This window comes from Colletotrichum tamarilloi, assembly GCF_030869305.1.
Source record: "Colletotrichum tamarilloi strain Tom-12 chromosome Unknown Scaffold_3.1, whole genome shotgun sequence".
Taxonomy (NCBI): Eukaryota; Fungi; Ascomycota; class Sordariomycetes; order Glomerellales; family Glomerellaceae; genus Colletotrichum; species Colletotrichum tamarilloi.
Window position 1 is genome coordinate 554,749 of NW_026849386.1, and position 16,715 is coordinate 571,463.

The following is a 16,715-nucleotide window of genomic DNA, read 5'->3' on the forward strand; positions in this document are numbered from 1 at the left end:
AACTTCACACTCGGCCGAGCTGTACAGACGGGAAAGGGAAAGGGGAATACAGCATGTTTCCGGGAGATGTGTGCCCTGCTTGCTTGCGCGTATGTTGCAAAACTGGAGAGGCGTAATCTCGCATGCAGCGGCATCTGAGCAGAGGCGAAAAAAAGGGATAGTGTACTTTTGCGCGGGAGTTTATGTTCTTGACTTTAGGGTGGGATGGAATGATTGACGGCCGACTCATGTGTGAAACGCCTATAAAGGCTCCTCTTGAATGGATTAGGGGCAGAGAAAAAAACATGTTGCAATGTGCTAGAAAGAAACAGCAACTTTTGATACCAATAATCACGTCTTGTTATTACCAGAGTTTTTAGTAAGGAGAAAGAAACGGAACTTGTTACTCTCACTTGGTCCCCTCGGCAGAATATGAAAACAGAAATTGCTTCGGTTCCCACATCACGGTTACATTGGTCCGACAAGAGACGTATTGTTTCTCCTGTCATCCTTCATGCCCGCCAAACGTTGGTGTTGGGACGAGCGAGTGGTTCAGAGAGCTTCGCTGGAGTGATGAGATGAAACGCTCAAGAAAAGTGGCAAGCCTGCCTGCTTGCTTGCCTGCCTGGTGTTCGTCGAGGGGGGGGGGGGGGGTCACCTGTGGTGGGTATTCTCTTCCTCTTCTTTTTTTTTTCTTTTTTCATCAGCGTTTGAGGTGATGGAAGCTTAAAAGATCAGATGATCCTCTGTTGCCAAGACTTATGTTTTGTGAGACGCTGCCAAATTGTGGTTCCTCCGTTTCTTCGGTTTGCCTTTTGTCGCAAACTCGACGGAGCTCTCGGTGCGGGTTCGTAGTCGTAGTCGTCGTCAACATCGTCCCTGTCCTCGTCACCAGTGCCGCCCGGACGTTACGGTAATAATAATAACTCCCCCTTCCCCGGCCTCGCCAGGAGGATTCAGTAGCGCGAGTAGAACGTGGGAGTTTGATGTTTCATTCCAAGCAAGAGAACGAGATTGCGGAGCAGGAGAAGCGAGTGGAGGTGTGCACGTGGAGACCTACCCATCGCATCGTGCGAAAAATGTGAGTGCTCAGAACCAGGAGATGGAGCGAGAGAGAGAGAGAGAGGATGAGGGCGATCAGTGAGAAAAAAGAGCGGAGGATGTTCGCAGGGGTTCTTCTTTTCTTAGGATGGGACGGACGAGGGTTTGCGGGTGCATGGTCTGAACAACGTGGACAGCAGGCGCAGGTGAAACGCTGCATGTCTGAACGTTGGTGACCGAGGTGTGTGATATCGCGAACAGTGGCAAAAGACGGGAAATAGGGGGTTGGTAAGTCTGGTGAGTTTTCAAGATAATCGCCCGTTCGAGCTGCCGTCTTGAGGAAGAGTTGAAGTCGAAAAATTCATCAATTGCGTGACAAGAATCTCGGCGGTTGAGCAAGCGCTGTCAAGTTGAGCCTCAGCATACTCAGCCACGATTGGACTGGACTGAAGCCGTTCGCCGAGATCTCGCGCCCGCCGCCCGCGGCGGGCTGCTAGCGGTGGAGCAGAAAAAGAAAGGACCGGGATGCGCACAGACGATGAGACAAGACGATTTCTGAATTCCCACCAGCGAGGAGGATCCAATTGTTGATATGCCGGGGTTTGGCTTGCAAATTGACGGCTCCGGGGCATTGAGCTCGGAGGCGTAGGTGACAATCTCTCGACAATTGAGATGGGGGTGGTCTAAGCGGATGAGAAAGCAGGACTGGGAATACCATGAACAACTCTTACTTTCCAACTTCTGTGCGGTCGCCGACTCTTGCTTGCTGTTAGTCTTCGTCTACTCTGACGGTTAACCCGAACACCGATTGCCAGAGCAAAGAAGAGACGTGGCAAACCGAGCCACGAACAGAGAAAACGGAGCAAAAGACTGGAAACGAAGGCCCAGTCAGGTATTCGTTGTTCATCGCGTGCTGCGTGCTGTGTACTCCGTAGGGGCCACTGGTCCGTGTTTCGAGTCTCGTTGCATTTTGCTCTTCTAGACGCCGTCCAGACGTCCAAGCTTATGCTTCCCTGACATCCGTAGACGGCGGTCCATTGCGCTTGCCTAGACTTCGGTCCGTCTGGAATGAAAGGTGGTGACCCGGGTCGTGGTGTCCGATGCCCATAACTGTTGGCTATTGCCACCGGTCATTAAGATCCCTGATGTGGGATTTTGGAGTAGGTCGGTGCTCCAAGGTGGGTTGGAATCTTGTATATTCGCGACTCCGTCCGCGGCAAAAGAGACCAGGGTGCTTGGCGCAAGGAGTACATTTTGCGAAGCATTTGCATTTCTGATTTGGCATCAAGTAAGCTGCCATGGAACACTGGTCAGTTTAGTTGCGTGGACAGACGGCAGTGGGAACTTGGCTTTTTTTGTTCACTTCCTTGCCTGTTCCATTCCTGGATCCATCTTCGTCGACCGTCTGGCGGCAGTCTGCGCCAACGGTGGCCAATCGAGTAGATTACCAGGCCCTTGTGTCCGGCGGCGGCGCGGCAAGGCCAAACAGGAAAGGAGAAAAGAGGCTGAGCCAATCTTACGGTGGCCAGCCATGTATTCGTGGACGACACGCGAAATAAGCAAGGAAAAAAGAGAAAATGGTCGACGGGAATGGCCTCGGCGCGTTGAAGGTGGAACAAGCAGAGAGAAGCAAGTGGTGGTCTGGGTGCCAATTTTGGTAGGCGCCGTAAGTTGCAGAGCGGCAGAGGTGCTAGCTGCCAGTCAAAGTGGTGGTGGACCCTTGCGTCTGGAGCTCGCTTACTTCGGGCAGGGGTCGCATGGGCCTGGTTGACTGGATGAGGTGCATCGCGACTCGCAGGACGGTCAGGACCTTCTGGACTCTCTGCAAGAAGAGTGCGAGCCCCTTGTTCCAGATTTTGCTGTGAAGCATGGGGTCCAAAGTCTCTCGGCCATACGTTTTGGCCTGCAGAGATACATGTTTCGTCGTTCGCTCCCCATCCCTGGCTACATGGACCGTGGCGCCTAAACCAAGATCGGTGCAACCCCACGAGCGTCGGTACCTTACAGCGGGAGAGCAGCGACGACTGGTACTTATTGCCCCAAACTTCCAAAGGTACCTGCCCGTAGGTACCTAGAGAGCCCCGCTCGCGTGCAGGTTAGTGCAGACCATCTCCCGTTAAGTGCCCACCGCCCGACCCGACGTCTCCCCGACCTTGATGCGGATGTCATACACACTACATGCCTTGTCGTGACTACCGTGACTACCTTGCCTTGCCTTCAACCTTGAGACCTGTGCGCCAAGAAGTCCACTTCAACCTCCGCCGTTCCTTGTCAAACATCAACCTTGGCTACTTTGGCGCATCGTGCTTGACTGGCGCCCAGTACCTCGCATCAGAAACATGCGCTCTTCTTCGTCCCATACCAGGCCCCATCCGACCCTATGGCCGGCCCCGGCACACGACCGGTATCGTTCGCTCTTTGGCCAGATGCCCAGAATCCCCCTGTCCGAGTGCCCATCCCGTCCTCCACCGTTATCGTTTTAGATCGCGACTCCCACGATGCGCCGCATGGGTGTTTGCCTGTCATTCGGGTACCCATCCTGCGTCGATCACGACCCTCGTCCACGGGTTGAGCAGCCAGAAGGGAAAGCATGAGTCTAGATGCGTGTAGGGATATCCAGGCCATGGAAGGCGGCAGACATGGCCCATGGGTGACAGACAGACGTGATATTAAACCAGCCCGGCCTCTCATCCCGAAATGGCCTTGTGGTCTTCACCTCACCTCACCTCCTCATCCACCAAACGCCCTTCCTCCTCGGGATTCGCAAAAGAACGTGGAAACAATCGCATTGTTTCCCTTCTTCCCTTGAGGCCCATTCTCAGACCACCCTAATTTCCGTGGATTTCATTGTACGCGCTTGAGGCAGGCAGGCACCTTCCTTTATTCGTTTTATTGTTCCTTCCTCCCGGACCGAGTCGACTGTTCGATCCTTCCTCGCCTTTTCAACAACCTCACAGCTTACAACGCCGCCCCACTTTACCCGAGATTCAATCTTTGACCTCGACCATCGCCGCATGTAGCACGACAAGGCCTTGTTATTCTTCTTTTTCTTTCGCCTTCTATTCTTGACTCAGCTGGTATCTGACTGCGCCGGACGTCTTTAATTGTGAATACAAATTTACGTGTGTAAACAAACAAACTTCTTGGTCTCGTTCAGTCCTGCCACGCCAGTCAACAACCTGATTCACCGAGAATCCAAGAATCCGCGTACATAAAAACAACCTCGAGGCGACCCAGTCATCGATCTCAAACTTTCACATCAGTCATAACATTACTACAACTTCGACTCTTCTGGAAGACTCGAAAACTCTGCGCTCCTTCCTGCCAAACGATATCTCAGCCCGCCCCACCTGGTTTGTTCTCCTCCCGTCCTTCTTCCAGCTCATACATACGCAAACCCTAACTGATCTTTTTCATCCAGACACACACTCGATCCTTCTTTGATTTCGTCAAATTCCTCACCACTATTCACTTTCCTCACTTTCCCTTTGGATTCGCTCACGAGTCCATCCAATTCTTCCCTACTTTTGCGCTCCGCGAGTATCAAAAGCTTCATCACTTGAGTATCCCATTCACAAGAATATTCACTCCTTCCTCTTCGCAATCATATCCCAAGAATTCACCATGGTTCGCGTCAACTCCTTCGCCATGGCTGTCGCCGCCATCATCGGTGTCCCTATGGTCGAGTCTCACACCTGGGTCGAGCAGCTCAACCGCGTCGCTGCCAACGGTACTCTCGTTGGTCCTGATGGCTTTTCCAATGGCTGGGCTGGTCGTCTCAACGGCTTTGACGACGAGCGGTACACAATGCGCATTCCCGGAAAGGGCTTCAATCTCTGCGAGAAGTCCATGCCCGGTAGCCAGCCTGCAGAGTTCCCGTCCTTGACTGCTGCTCCTGGCGACTTCGTTTCTCTTCGCTACCAGGAGAACGGCCATGTCACTAAGCCGACCACCCCCGAGAACAAGCCCCTCAACCGCGGTACTGTCTTCATCTACGGCACCGCCCAGCCCAAGTCTAACCCTAGCGTCTTCGACATTCACCGCCAGTGGACTGCTGACGGCAAGGGTGGCGATGGCACTGGTCGCCTCCTGGCAACTCGCAACTACGACGATGGCCAGTGTTACCAGGTCAACGATTCGCCCATCTCACAGGAGCGTCAGGGTGCCGCTGTGCATGAAGCTCTTCAACCCATGGGCGTCAACATTTGGTGCCAGACGGCCTTCCAGCTCCCTGAGGATCTGGCCCAGAACTCAGAGTACTCCATCTACTGGGTCTGGACTTGGCCTACTCTCAAGCCGGGTGTCGTCGCTGAGTCCACGAACGGCCAGTTTGCCGACTTCCCTGTCGGCTTTACGGACGACAAGCGCGCTGCTACCTCTGAGGATATCGAGACGCCTGAGCTCTATTCTAGCTGCTCTGTTATCAAGGTTCAGGGTGAGAAGCTTGTGCCCGGTGCCAAGGCTTCCTCGAACTCCAACAAGGCTACCAACGCTCTGTCTGCCTTCACGTTCCTCGAGGAGACGGATTACAACTTCAACGCTATCAAGGACCAGCTTGCCAACCCCTTCCAGGTCAGCGTCGACGGCCAGGCTGCCCCTGTCAACTCAGCCCCCAGCAATGGTACTCACAGCAGCACTCCGGCCGCTACTCGCACTCCGACTCCCACCGTTCCTTCTGGAGTCGCCCAGGGCACCAACAAGGCTCGAGTTCTCACTGTCTCTGCTCCTGCTATGACTCTGTACTCGTTCCTTACTGTCACTCTCAATGCCCAGACTCCCGCTCCGACTCCCACCAGCGGTCAACAGTCTGCTGAGGCCAGCGTCACCCCCTTCCTCCACGGCCGTCATGTCAGAGGTAGAGACTCTTGGAACTTCGGCCAGGGCAACTGAGCTGTTGGGGACCCACGTCGCGCAAGCATTCTGAGGGACACACATCGTCTACTGTGCCATGCGCAACATGATTCGACTTTTTCTAGTTCGACAATTTCTTTCTTTCTTTTCTTTCAGTGCTATTCTTCAACAATACCCAGCATTACCATACCACTCTCTTGGAGTTTGGGCTCTCTTTTCGGTATCGCCAAAGTCATACAGTAAATACATTCGGTTACAGGCATCACGTTCTCTTCAACTTTCCGGCATCAACGGCAACGGGGATTGGACAAAGGGTCATGAACAGGAGTATCACGGTCGACATTTCGAATTTCTGAGCATTACCCCAGGTGGACAGGACGGGGCAGGGTCTTTTTCTTTCTTTCTTTCTTGATGACCCAGGCATATAACCGGAACGGCATTTCCGGTCGGCGTTGGAGGATAAAGGATGATACCAACTTCTTTCTTCTTTCAGTTGCCTCAATATTCTGAGGCCATTTCTTTGTCATCAGGGAGGGTTTGTCTCCCAAGAGTTTTCAAGTCTCCCCCATGGGTATATGGGAGGAAAGGCTTCCAAACTGGTTCGCAATTTTCTCAAGGCCTCGCTTACACCTTTTCTACCCATTTCGATGTTCGGACTTCACGTCTCCCCTTCTGGTTGGGCGGCTCGATGCTGCACTTAAGAGACATGATACGGATTGGCGGAATGGGGAAGGGAGGCAAGCACACGAAAAACAAGCAGTCATGGAACGCAGAGGCTATAGTGCTCGCCTGGAGGGTGGTAGTACTATGGAAGCCAGTTCACACACTTTTTCGTTGCACTTCTCGGTGACTCGCATGTGACATGATTTCAAGGTTCGACACAGCCACCATGTGGACTTGTATGACCGACCTCTTTGACCAACCTTGATGCTGTTCAGCTCACTCACCGACGCCGTTCAGTCCACCCACCCACTCCATATAGACCAGTCGCCTTCATCGGTTGGGGCCATGTTCAAGACTAGTCATCTTTGTCAGCACATAGTATCCTCAGCTTGATATGTCCTCAACTGCTAGATATCTCTTGAATTGAACAGGAAGACTGTAGTGCCAAACATGTGTTCGATGTAAGCGTTCTGTGTCATGGGCAGCGTTCTTGCGTGGAAAGGGGCTTGATACACCCAGAATCTTCCAAGTAGCCAAGCATACCTAGACTAGTTGATATCGTAGTCATGGCTCCCATCAGAGCAAAAGCCATCATGCACAGTCTGAATCCGCTCTGGCAGTGACTGAGCTGTCCACGAGGCTGAAGTATAGGTAAGGCTGCCCAAAACCCTCACCGGCTCCCCAGGCAGCCGCCACCCACATCGCACCTTCCTGTCCACGTCCAACCACAACAACAACAAACCTTCATCCCATACCTTGACGGGACGGACACCCACTATTCTCTCTCCCTCAATCCGCCTACCAACCCACCAAGGGTCTATAGGGCACCTCAATTCCATTCTCGTCACCAGCACAGCAGGCGCCCCCCTAGGTCGGGGGGTCAGGTCAAACTGTGGCGTGGGTGGTGGAATGGTTAATGGTCACCAAATTATTCACGCCAACCAGCCTACTCGACGACAGGCTCAGCGCATACCCGAGTTCGAATCCCGGCATGAGCACTAAGAGATGTAGCCCCCAGTTCAGCACCGGGGGGGTGAACTCTTTTGACTTTTTGGATGACTTGAGTATTGGGGTATGATGAAGGATGACGGTAGGCCTGAAAGTTGATATAGGAGGCTTCTTTCAATATAGGAGCTGTCCGTCTTCATTATACACAGAAGCGTCAACGTTTCTTATAGAAACCCCAAGAGGGTCGGGCGTGAAGGGTTGTGGGAGTAAGCCACTCATATCTAAGTGCCTCATGACTTATTGCCAAAGTTCTGCGAGAATGAAATGGTGTTTATCATTCCTTGCGGTAACACGCAAGTTTAGGAAATGGTTGTCTGTAATTAGTTCGATCGACCACGCTTGTCAGCATCCCGCCCAGCCTCCAACCGCCCACTCGTCCTTCCGAGCGCGCTGGCTGGGCGCTCAAGCTTATGATGAGGTTTGCCACAACTTTTTGAGCATTCAGATACCCAGCGAGACGTCAACCAAACATAAACTCCATCAAGTGCCGACGAAGGGTCAAGAAAAAGTCGTGTTCAACTACTCCTAAGCGGCGTCACAGATGAGACAGAGCCATGGGCAGTTGTTGTCTTCTCACTCCTCGTGTTCTCCATATCAGGAGAGAGAAGATAAGGTAATGTCCAGCGTGAACCAGGAACAAGTTGAAAACGAGGAGCAGGCATGATTTCAAGTATTCATGACACGAGGCGTCTCTCATTGGCTACGGGGGTTTTGGGCCTGGACCAGATCAAGTCAACTTGCTAGGTGAACATGTGGACCCAGCGAGCGAGTCGGATATCATCCTATCCCTCTTTCGTCTCACATACGGGAGCTTCCTCGCTCCAGGCTCCATGTATCACGAGCCAGAACGTGGGTTCTGATGCTACAGCCTCATAAGGCGGGCAGTAAGACCACCCAAACTATATGTCTTCATTCACCCCACCTCGTAGCTCATCGCCTCAGGATCTTATCAACCAAAACCATCCTCACATCTCACCGCACTGCGCGATGACAACGTCCTGGTTCGGCTGGTCCTTTCCGCGGTACCCCGTCTTGGTGGCCTCCATCATCTTGACAATGTCCATACCGTCGACTACCTTGCCAAAGACGACGTGCTTGTTGTCCAGGAAGGGCGTCGGGACGGTGGTGATGAAGAACTGGGAGCCGTTTGTGTTAGGTCCGGCGTTCTGTTAAGATGGCATTGTTAGTCTAAGTATCATAATCGCCAATTTCGTCACGTTGCAGTGAGTTGGCGTCAAATTCGGAAAGCAGGTTCTTGACGTACAGCCATGGAGAGCAGACCGGGCTGGTCGTGCTTCAGGTTGAAGTTCTCATCGGCGAACTTGGAGGTGCCGTAGATGCATACCGAGCCGGTACCGTCGCCGTTCAGGAAGTCGCCGCCCTGGCACATGAAGCCTTGAATCTGTAAGACATTGTCCGTCAGCCGTTGCACCGTTGTCAACTATCTTCACATGACCTTCCCCCTTCAGTGTCCGGTCCGGAGATTGAGTAAGATGGCTGGTAGTGTTACGTAGAAAGATAACTCACGATACGATGGAACTTAGAGGCCTTGTAGCCCTGCGGACGACCCCGAGCATCCTTGGACTCGCCGGTGCAGAACTGACGAAAGTTCTCGGCTGTCTTGGGGACTACATCCTTGAAGAGCTCGAACGTGATGCGGCCGAGTGGTTCACCTAGAGACAATACCGAAGAAGCGTTAGAGAGAAATGGTGCAAGTCAAAGGATAGATAGTAAAGACATGTTCCCAGACTTTGGGGCTTTGGAAATGACGGCCGGGCAGATTCGTAGACCGAGAGATCAGGGCCACCCCGAAGAGCCGAAGCACACCAGCAGCTCGGAGCCCCGGAGCCGGGATTTCCTGAGCCGCGATGTTCAACCGCCGGTGGTAGCGTCTTTGTGGCCAAGAGGGGACAAGTTTCCAAGTCCAAGACCCTAGACTCATCTGGACAACGACAACCTAGCTCGTTCGTGGACAAGAGTGCCCAGCATGTAAGGCAGAACCTTGCGGGGATCCGTCTCTCTCGGCATATGCACACGTGCACAATGCCTGCGAATAGCTTCGTGGCCCCAAGACTTCAAGAGGCCAAGGACGACAGAACAGTCCATGAGACTCGTCCCCCAAGCACCCCGGCCAAGACATGAGGAAAAATTGAGCCCCCCCGACGGCGAATGATTTGATACATACCACCAAGTGTGATGTCGAAAAAGACCCTATTGACGCAGGCTTCTGTATTAGCTCACTTCCTTGTACAATTCAAATCAAAAAAGGGTGAAGATTAAATCACTCTCGGGGTAGTGGACTGCCACCGGCTCCCGTGTACTTGTTCACATATCAGCGCAATAGGTGCTGGCTTTCCCACCTCTACCATTGAAGCTCGAGAGGCTGTTGAGGAGGGTGTGGACACCGAGAGCTCAGCCACCGCCACCGCTTCGAGATGACTGCAGCCCCTCCCCTCTCAGAATCTCTAGGCTAGGTGTTGGTGAGAAGCGGTGAAAGGCACAGCGAGGCGTGAGTGGGATGAGAGATGGAAAGGCGGATTTGGATATCCACCGAGAATGCCGCGCGCGGTAAGGGGTTCTTGAGAGAAGAAAGAGGAATAAACTTAGACTTACAGCGGGTTGCCGGATTCCGGGAGCTTCGTGGGAGGCATGGCTGGGGGTGGTTTTGGGGGTGGTAATCTAGCCGTAGGTCGGTCGTGTGGGAACGGGGATAAGGAAACAAACGAAAGGGAAAAAAAAGTAGACTCGGCCCCAGCTGCAGCTGTTTCTCTTCCGTGGACGCCGGCGGGGTAGTGGGCTAAGGTATGTTGAAAGGCGGGGGGGAGTTGTTGAGACTTGGAAGCCAGGCGGTGGATGAATTCGATATCCAAGAACTAACGGTATGGATTACGGGAAACTTCTGTCAATCCACGCCGAGGATTCGTAGGCCCGCACCTGTCCTGCACCTATGTGGGGCCGCCCAGCCCGTCCAAAGTGCGGAGGGCAACGCACGCACCTGAGCCGAGTTGTCGGAACCCGGGCAGAATAAACCTTCCATCGGTTCTTTTGGAAGAGAACTTCGCCAACGACGACGACGACGACGACGCTACACTACCTTAGGTACTCCGTACTCCTCCAAATCTTGGCACCTCAGCTTTCCTGCCCAGCTCTCCCGGGCGACTGGATGGGGATTGTCAGCGACATGCAGACCCCAGCCCGCTGGTGCGGAGGCACCTACCCAAACGGGCCAAAAACGAGGCTTTACTTGTCCTCCGGGGTATCGGGTTGCTGGCAAAATGCCTCAAATGCAGCGAACATGCAAGCCACACTGAATCCGAACTCCGCATCAGAGGAACGTTCTTTACACGTATCGTTCGGTTCATTGTTGTGTTTGGAGATGCAGTGATCAGCTCGCAACGGCTTCCGAGTACCGTCTTGCTGGAACCTCCGAGGGTAGTGGCCGTGCCTCGACCGACTTGCAGGACAAGCTGACCGTCATATTATCAACATTGGTGCTCTACGGACGTACTCTCCTGTTGCTCTCATCCAATAGAAACAAACCGCTGGACTGTCACAAAGGTATCATCTTCCATTGACTCTGCCGATTCTATAACGATCCTGCCGCACGGGCAGTGGATAAGGTTTTATACACCGGCTTCGATGTGTAAATCACCCCAACAATCCACTGTATGAGGACCCTTCATGCGTCACAGATTTGCCCAGACCAGCAAGCCAAGGGGCTCTCCATGCAAGATCGATTTCCAGGGAAGCACAGGGACTACTGGCGATCGATGATCTTGGCTAGAGAAGGAATGACCAAGTTGGAGGCCGGGTACCTCGAGAGCCCCAAAGATGTTTTTCCCTCTGTCCCTATAGGCTAAGAAATAATTCGGGATGGTCAGAATGAGCGCTCGCGCCTTATCAACAACAGCGGTTTGACTTTGAAAGACAACATCAGATCCACTCCAGATGCCGGTGACCTTTCATCACACTGAGTTCGCAACGTTCAAAAGACAGGCTTCTGTAAAGAAGCCTAAACCATCTCTGAAAAGACCGGGAGCGATTGCTCACGGAGCAACCTATCCCCCCGTCGCGCGAGGGACTTCATCCGCCTCATGTAAGCTGCCACATCGTAAGTATTGTCCAGATCTCGAGCCGAACCCCAAAAATCAAGACAACGATCACGAAGACTAATCGTCAAGTCATGGGCAACAATGCTGAATGTATGGTCATACGAGACACCGCGAGAAAAAGGAAAATAGCACAGAGTTCCCTCGTTCGCTGCATCACGCCATAAACAGGAAACATGATGGGGGGATCATCAACCCACCCGCCCGTAGCTGTAGTACATCCTGAAAACTTTAGCTTCAACCATGGGACGAGCTGACCGCTTGGTGCATCGCAGGCTGACTTGGCTAGGTAAGTACCAGTTTGAAATAGCGAAGAAGTTCAAGCTCGATGCCTGGGTACATTTGGAACCATTCGTGTTAGTTCTCATGTAGGGAGACGTAGAAAGCAATGCAGAGCCATCACGGCAAGATGATTAGCCCACTCGTCAAGCAGACATCAAGCCTCCTTAAAATCGAGGCGTGCTTGACCAAACCTCCCCAGGACAGAGAAGCGGATATCCTCCTACATCCGAATCGCAGCCTATGCCAGTGTAAGCTCCATGTGCGCCTCATCGCCAGCAATCTTCACAACCCTCGCCATCACGCTCGACTTAGAACGTCGGCTTCATTCAGCTAGAAAAACCGAGTAACGAAATCCGGTAGGGTTCACCACCACCACCGTCGAGATTCGTCCTCCAGCCCAAAGTAACCTGTACGTCTAAAGAAACGCCGTTACTCCATGCAGCAGACTTGACGGCGGGGTCCATTGCGCCGAGGGAACGCGGCGAGATGAGCCGAGATTCTCTCTCTTCCCCTTCACCGATGCCCAGCAGAAACGAAAAGGGAGGGTTTTGGAGAGTATGCCAAACCTCACGGTTGCTTTTTCAAACCGGCCACACACACAAACACATACACCCCGGACCCGTAAAGTTCTCGGATGAGCCGTCTCCCGATCGGCCGTCGTCCGTGCCGAGGCCGGGGGTCGCCGAAGATATAGTAGCCTTCCCCGGGGTGGGCTGTCTGCTGACGGCTGTCAAAGTGTGTCAATCTGACAAGGGAAACACAATATTGGAAAAAGGAAAAGAGGGAAAAAAAGACCCGTGCAGCCCCAAATTCATGGGCGACAGGGACCCCCGGGAGGGAACTTGACTCAGGACCGCCGTGGATGAATCCGTACCTGGCAAGGGCACGCGAGACAAGACCGGTTCGGCATACAAAAATCCTCGTGAGGTCGTGCGCTAATATTGGAAAGCATATTCCGTACGCAGTAGAGGGAGAACAAGAACAGCAATATATTAAGCTTCTTCAACTAAAAAGAAATATAGGGAGAGAAAGCTTGATGTTGTCGCACTTGAAACAATAGATCAGCCACAATGGGCTACCTGGGCGCTCAGCCTTCATGCTTCCTCTGGTAATTAGAATTCCAACGGTCAGGGGGGTAGATAGAAGTTCGCGAACCAGCAAGTGGTCTACCGAAACCAGACTGTTCGACCGCTCGAGCAGCTGTTCTGATGAATCCTCAATTCGTGGATGGGCACCGCAGCTCCACGCAAACCGTCCATATGTCATTGGTCGCGTGGTTTTCTCCTTGCTCTGCTGCCCTTACCTCGCATCTTACATAACCCACCGCGGCCAGAGGTCCTCTCGAATCGGAGCGAACATCGCGCAGAGAACCCCGCGTCTTTTGGCTGCACTACAGCTGCAGCTCCAGCTGAAGCCCGGGGTTGAAAGTGAGGAGAAGCCCCCCGTACCCGTACTCCAAGGGTACCAAATGCAGAAGGCCGCGTCACGGAATTCGGGTTTAACAGAAGATAGTCTACTTTTGCCAAATGCCCAGCCTCTCTTGGCTGAGGCTTGGGGGCTACGAGAGTGGATGAGGACACCAAACTCGACGATATTGGAGAGAATCGTTGCCCCTCTCCAAGTTTCCCGCGGCGCCAGCCTTCGCGCACATATGCCGCATCGCGACGACCGCGTGGAAAGTCTGGAATGCTCGGAACGCTACCAGGCACTTGGGTTTTCGCCGTGGACGATTTGGGGGAGATTTGAATTGCTCGCCGGAAATCGAACTGATCGACGGGAGCGAACTGAAGCGTCTGACAGGCTGGCGTTAGCAACAAGCCCCATCAAGGACGGCTTTCCTCTTTGCCTTGCTGCCGTGGTGCGTCTGCCGCATCGCCGTTATCGCGAGCCAACCAACTCGTAGGCGAAAAAAGTCCAGACTCCCCCCGGATGGCGCGGCGTTGAAGATCGACAGCACCAGAGCAGGGTGGAGCGGATGAAGAGGGGGCCGGGCTCGGGCGACAAAGCAGCCTGTCGTTCCATAGAAAATGATCTCATGGAATGCTGGCGATCCAATAGTAGGCTCAGGTCTCGTTGTGATTCGCGAAAACAGGACTTTTCGACCTTCACACTCCCGAGGGCCTCACACATTAGGGGCCTGTATATTTTGTTTCGGGCGCGGTTCGTTACCACTCGATCCACGCATGGCCCGCTGACAGGTCACCCACGATACGAGTCTATCAATACGGAACCAAATCGCGTTGCTAACAAGCAGAGGACCGCAGTTGTAGCTTGTAGCCAGGTACGTCGTAGACACACCGCACATGATCACCAAATATTTTGAATGCCGATGTTCAGTAGTGGCTGGGGGGCGACTGGGAGATATTGGAGGCGTGGAATGCGATCTGGGATCGGCAAGCCTTCTTTCAACGTTCAATGGCGTGTCTGCACAGCCCTGCGCCAGCTGTTTTCCGGGGATTGAAAGTCAAATCGATGATGACCTTGATGACAAAAGAATATCCTCATTCCTGCGCGGCGAAGATAAGCATCTGGCCCCCGCGAAAATTGTGGCCTTACAATACGACCACCGAGTTACGAGACAACTCGTGCCGCCCACTCGCAACGAAAGCGGGCAGGCGAATTAGTTAGTGTTCTCGTTGGCGCCATAAAGCGCGGGAAGGAAAGGAAAACTAAGTCAGATGGCCCCCAAAGACAGACCTAGATGTGCGGCTCGGAAGGCTCCGGGGTTGAACGTCGAAATCCGCAAGACCCGGAAGCAAAAGGTTATGGCGTGGTTGTTGCCGGCGGCCAGGGCAATCCGATGAATTTCATTCCGACGGCGAGGGGCATCTACTGATCCGTCTGCAACACCCCGGGTCCGATAGAAGTTGATCGACATTATTCTGCCGCGGATGCTTTGATGGCATGATCCCAGTTGCACACACAGGCTCTGTTAACAGCCGCCCCGCGTACCAGCCTCCCAACTTTCGAGCCTCTCGAGGGTATGATAGAATTTCCCTCATAGACGTGGAGAGTAGGCTGTGAGATCTTTCTAGTGAACCATAGAAACTTGGCTTACAGCGGGCGTTCTGTTGTAATTTGGGGCGCAGACGTGTTCGAAGCGACCGCAACCATACTGCATCGTAGGCTTGAGTTTTCGATGGAAGCTTGAAAGCCCAGAATATTCGGTATACAAACACGCTGCAGACGAAGACCGGGAATGTTCTGGTTTGGCCGGGAGCCAAGCCGTTTTCGTCGCCGTCATCAATGGCGGGGATAAGTTGGTGTGTCCGGATTTGACGGCACTCACCTTCGGTCAGCGTCATTAGTCGAAGCAGCCCCCCATTGGAGCGGGCCAGTATCCCCAGACGCACTGTGAAAAGACTATTTCCTCGTACTGTTGTCCTGTTAGTCACGGATCAATCGGCTTGTCTTTGCGCGTGTTTCCCCAGTCGAGACAGCTTGATACAATTCCGAAGAAGCGAAGTTGTAGTTTGGTCGTGGTACTGATAGTAGGATTTAATCACTGATAACGCTAGGGAGCTCATTTTCACGATTTGGCGGTTCAATGGCAGTCATGTAAGGTACTAAGGGAAGCCTTCATGACATCGATTTCGTCGTCCCCAGGAACAGCAGTGGTCCCAAGGAGATCAAGCTTTCCTAGGTGCGCCTGAGCGTTTTCCAGGGGCTTTGGTTCTTGAGACGGAGCAAGACACAGCAGCGTCTAAGAGAGCCGTTCACTGACCAAAGAATCGTAAGGTTGTTCGTGTCGTGGCATCTGATAATAAGATGTGTGAGACATACATGTGTCGTGTTGCCTGAGCAGTACTCAGTTCAGATATCCTGGTAGTAGTGCTCTTGCGCTTTCGTGTCTGACATCTTGACCTGGCACCCTGGGGAATACCGACTGCCAAAGCAGCGGTCTGGTGCTCGGACTGGCTGAGGTGGCACTGACAACGATTAGACGTGGCCGAGTGAGTGCATCTTCTCGAAATGCTGGCGGTAGGGTCCGAGGAGTCAATTCGACTGTGTAAGGAGGGCGACACATTGACAAACGCTTGAATCAAGCAAGCCCACACTGCCGATAGAGTCGTCGTGGCGAAAAAGCGTCGTCTTTGTCCGTGATGCTGAAACATTGAGAAGATGGGGTGAAATCAATTGCCTGTCGGCCCTAGCGTTCCGAAGCTGGCCATCTGGTTTTTCGAGTGGTTGCAGCGTGCAGCGGTAGGCAGCCAGCATGTCGTTACTCGCCATGAACAATAGTTCGTGGCTATTATTAATTGTTCTCGCGACCTTCAGACCGTCCATTTCGTCGGAGCGCTGCGCTGAGATGCAGGTTCTATTAATGATCATGTCTGAGATGTTGAGACGTATTCCAGACGAGGGACAGTAAGGACGTCGTATTCCGTGCCAGGAGATTGAGTTATTGCTTTTCGTCGTATTGGACGGATACGTGCGTGTTGTGCTTCTTTTTTCTCTCGCTCTCTCTTTCTTCCTCGCATGTCCCTATGCGGGATGTGCCAGGGGTTAGTCGCCAATGTTGGTGTTGAAGATTTGAAGGCTTGCTTGGTAGGTATGTTGCTTCTCCCGGGCCGGGGTAGCCGTACCTCGAATTGGTGCCGCGTTCCCTACACACCAATACACAGTAGAACGTCAGAAACGAGATACACACGGATTAGTGATGGCGTGCTCGGTTGCTCCCATCTGCAAGGCACAACCCAGCGCTCAACTCCGACTTTGTACAATCCGATGGCTCGTCTGACACTGGCTTGACTCGGTGATATGGATCCATGTGCGCCATGT

General features: G+C 53.1%; 4 protein-coding genes across 4 annotated transcripts; 2 read left to right on the forward strand and 2 right to left on the reverse strand.

Moving 5' to 3' along the window:
* Window positions 1-4,644: 4,644 nt before the first annotated feature.
* Window positions 4,645-5,910, forward strand: CTAM01_01352 (uncharacterized protein; the record flags this gene model as incomplete). The annotated part of the gene is made up of 1 exon (XM_060517394.1): window positions 4,645-5,910. The coding sequence occupies one exon, from the start codon at window positions 4,645-4,647 to the stop codon at window positions 5,908-5,910; it is 1,266 nt and encodes a 421-aa protein (XP_060387855.1).
* A 2,597-nt stretch (window positions 5,911-8,507) lies between these two features.
* Window positions 8,508-10,193, reverse strand: CTAM01_01353 (cyclophilin type peptidyl-prolyl cis-trans isomerase/CLD; the record flags this gene model as incomplete). The annotated part of the gene is made up of 5 exons (XM_060517395.1): window positions 8,508-8,708; window positions 8,807-8,944; window positions 9,070-9,215; window positions 9,370-9,434; window positions 10,156-10,193. 5 exons carry the CDS (start codon window positions 10,191-10,193, stop codon window positions 8,508-8,510), a joined length of 588 nt encoding a protein of 195 aa, XP_060387856.1.
* Window positions 10,194-13,908: 3,715 nt separating this feature from the next.
* Window positions 13,909-14,737, forward strand: CTAM01_01354 (uncharacterized protein; the record flags this gene model as incomplete). Its single annotated transcript, XM_060517396.1, has 2 exons — window positions 13,909-14,214; window positions 14,612-14,737. The coding sequence occupies 2 exons, from the start codon at window positions 13,909-13,911 to the stop codon at window positions 14,735-14,737; spliced, it is 432 nt and encodes a 143-aa protein (XP_060387857.1).
* A 1,004-nt stretch (window positions 14,738-15,741) lies between these two features.
* Window positions 15,742-15,960, reverse strand: CTAM01_01355 (uncharacterized protein; the record flags this gene model as incomplete). Its single annotated transcript, XM_060517397.1, has 1 exon — window positions 15,742-15,960. The coding sequence occupies one exon, from the start codon at window positions 15,958-15,960 to the stop codon at window positions 15,742-15,744; it is 219 nt and encodes a 72-aa protein (XP_060387858.1).
* Window positions 15,961-16,715: the final 755 nt, after the last annotated feature.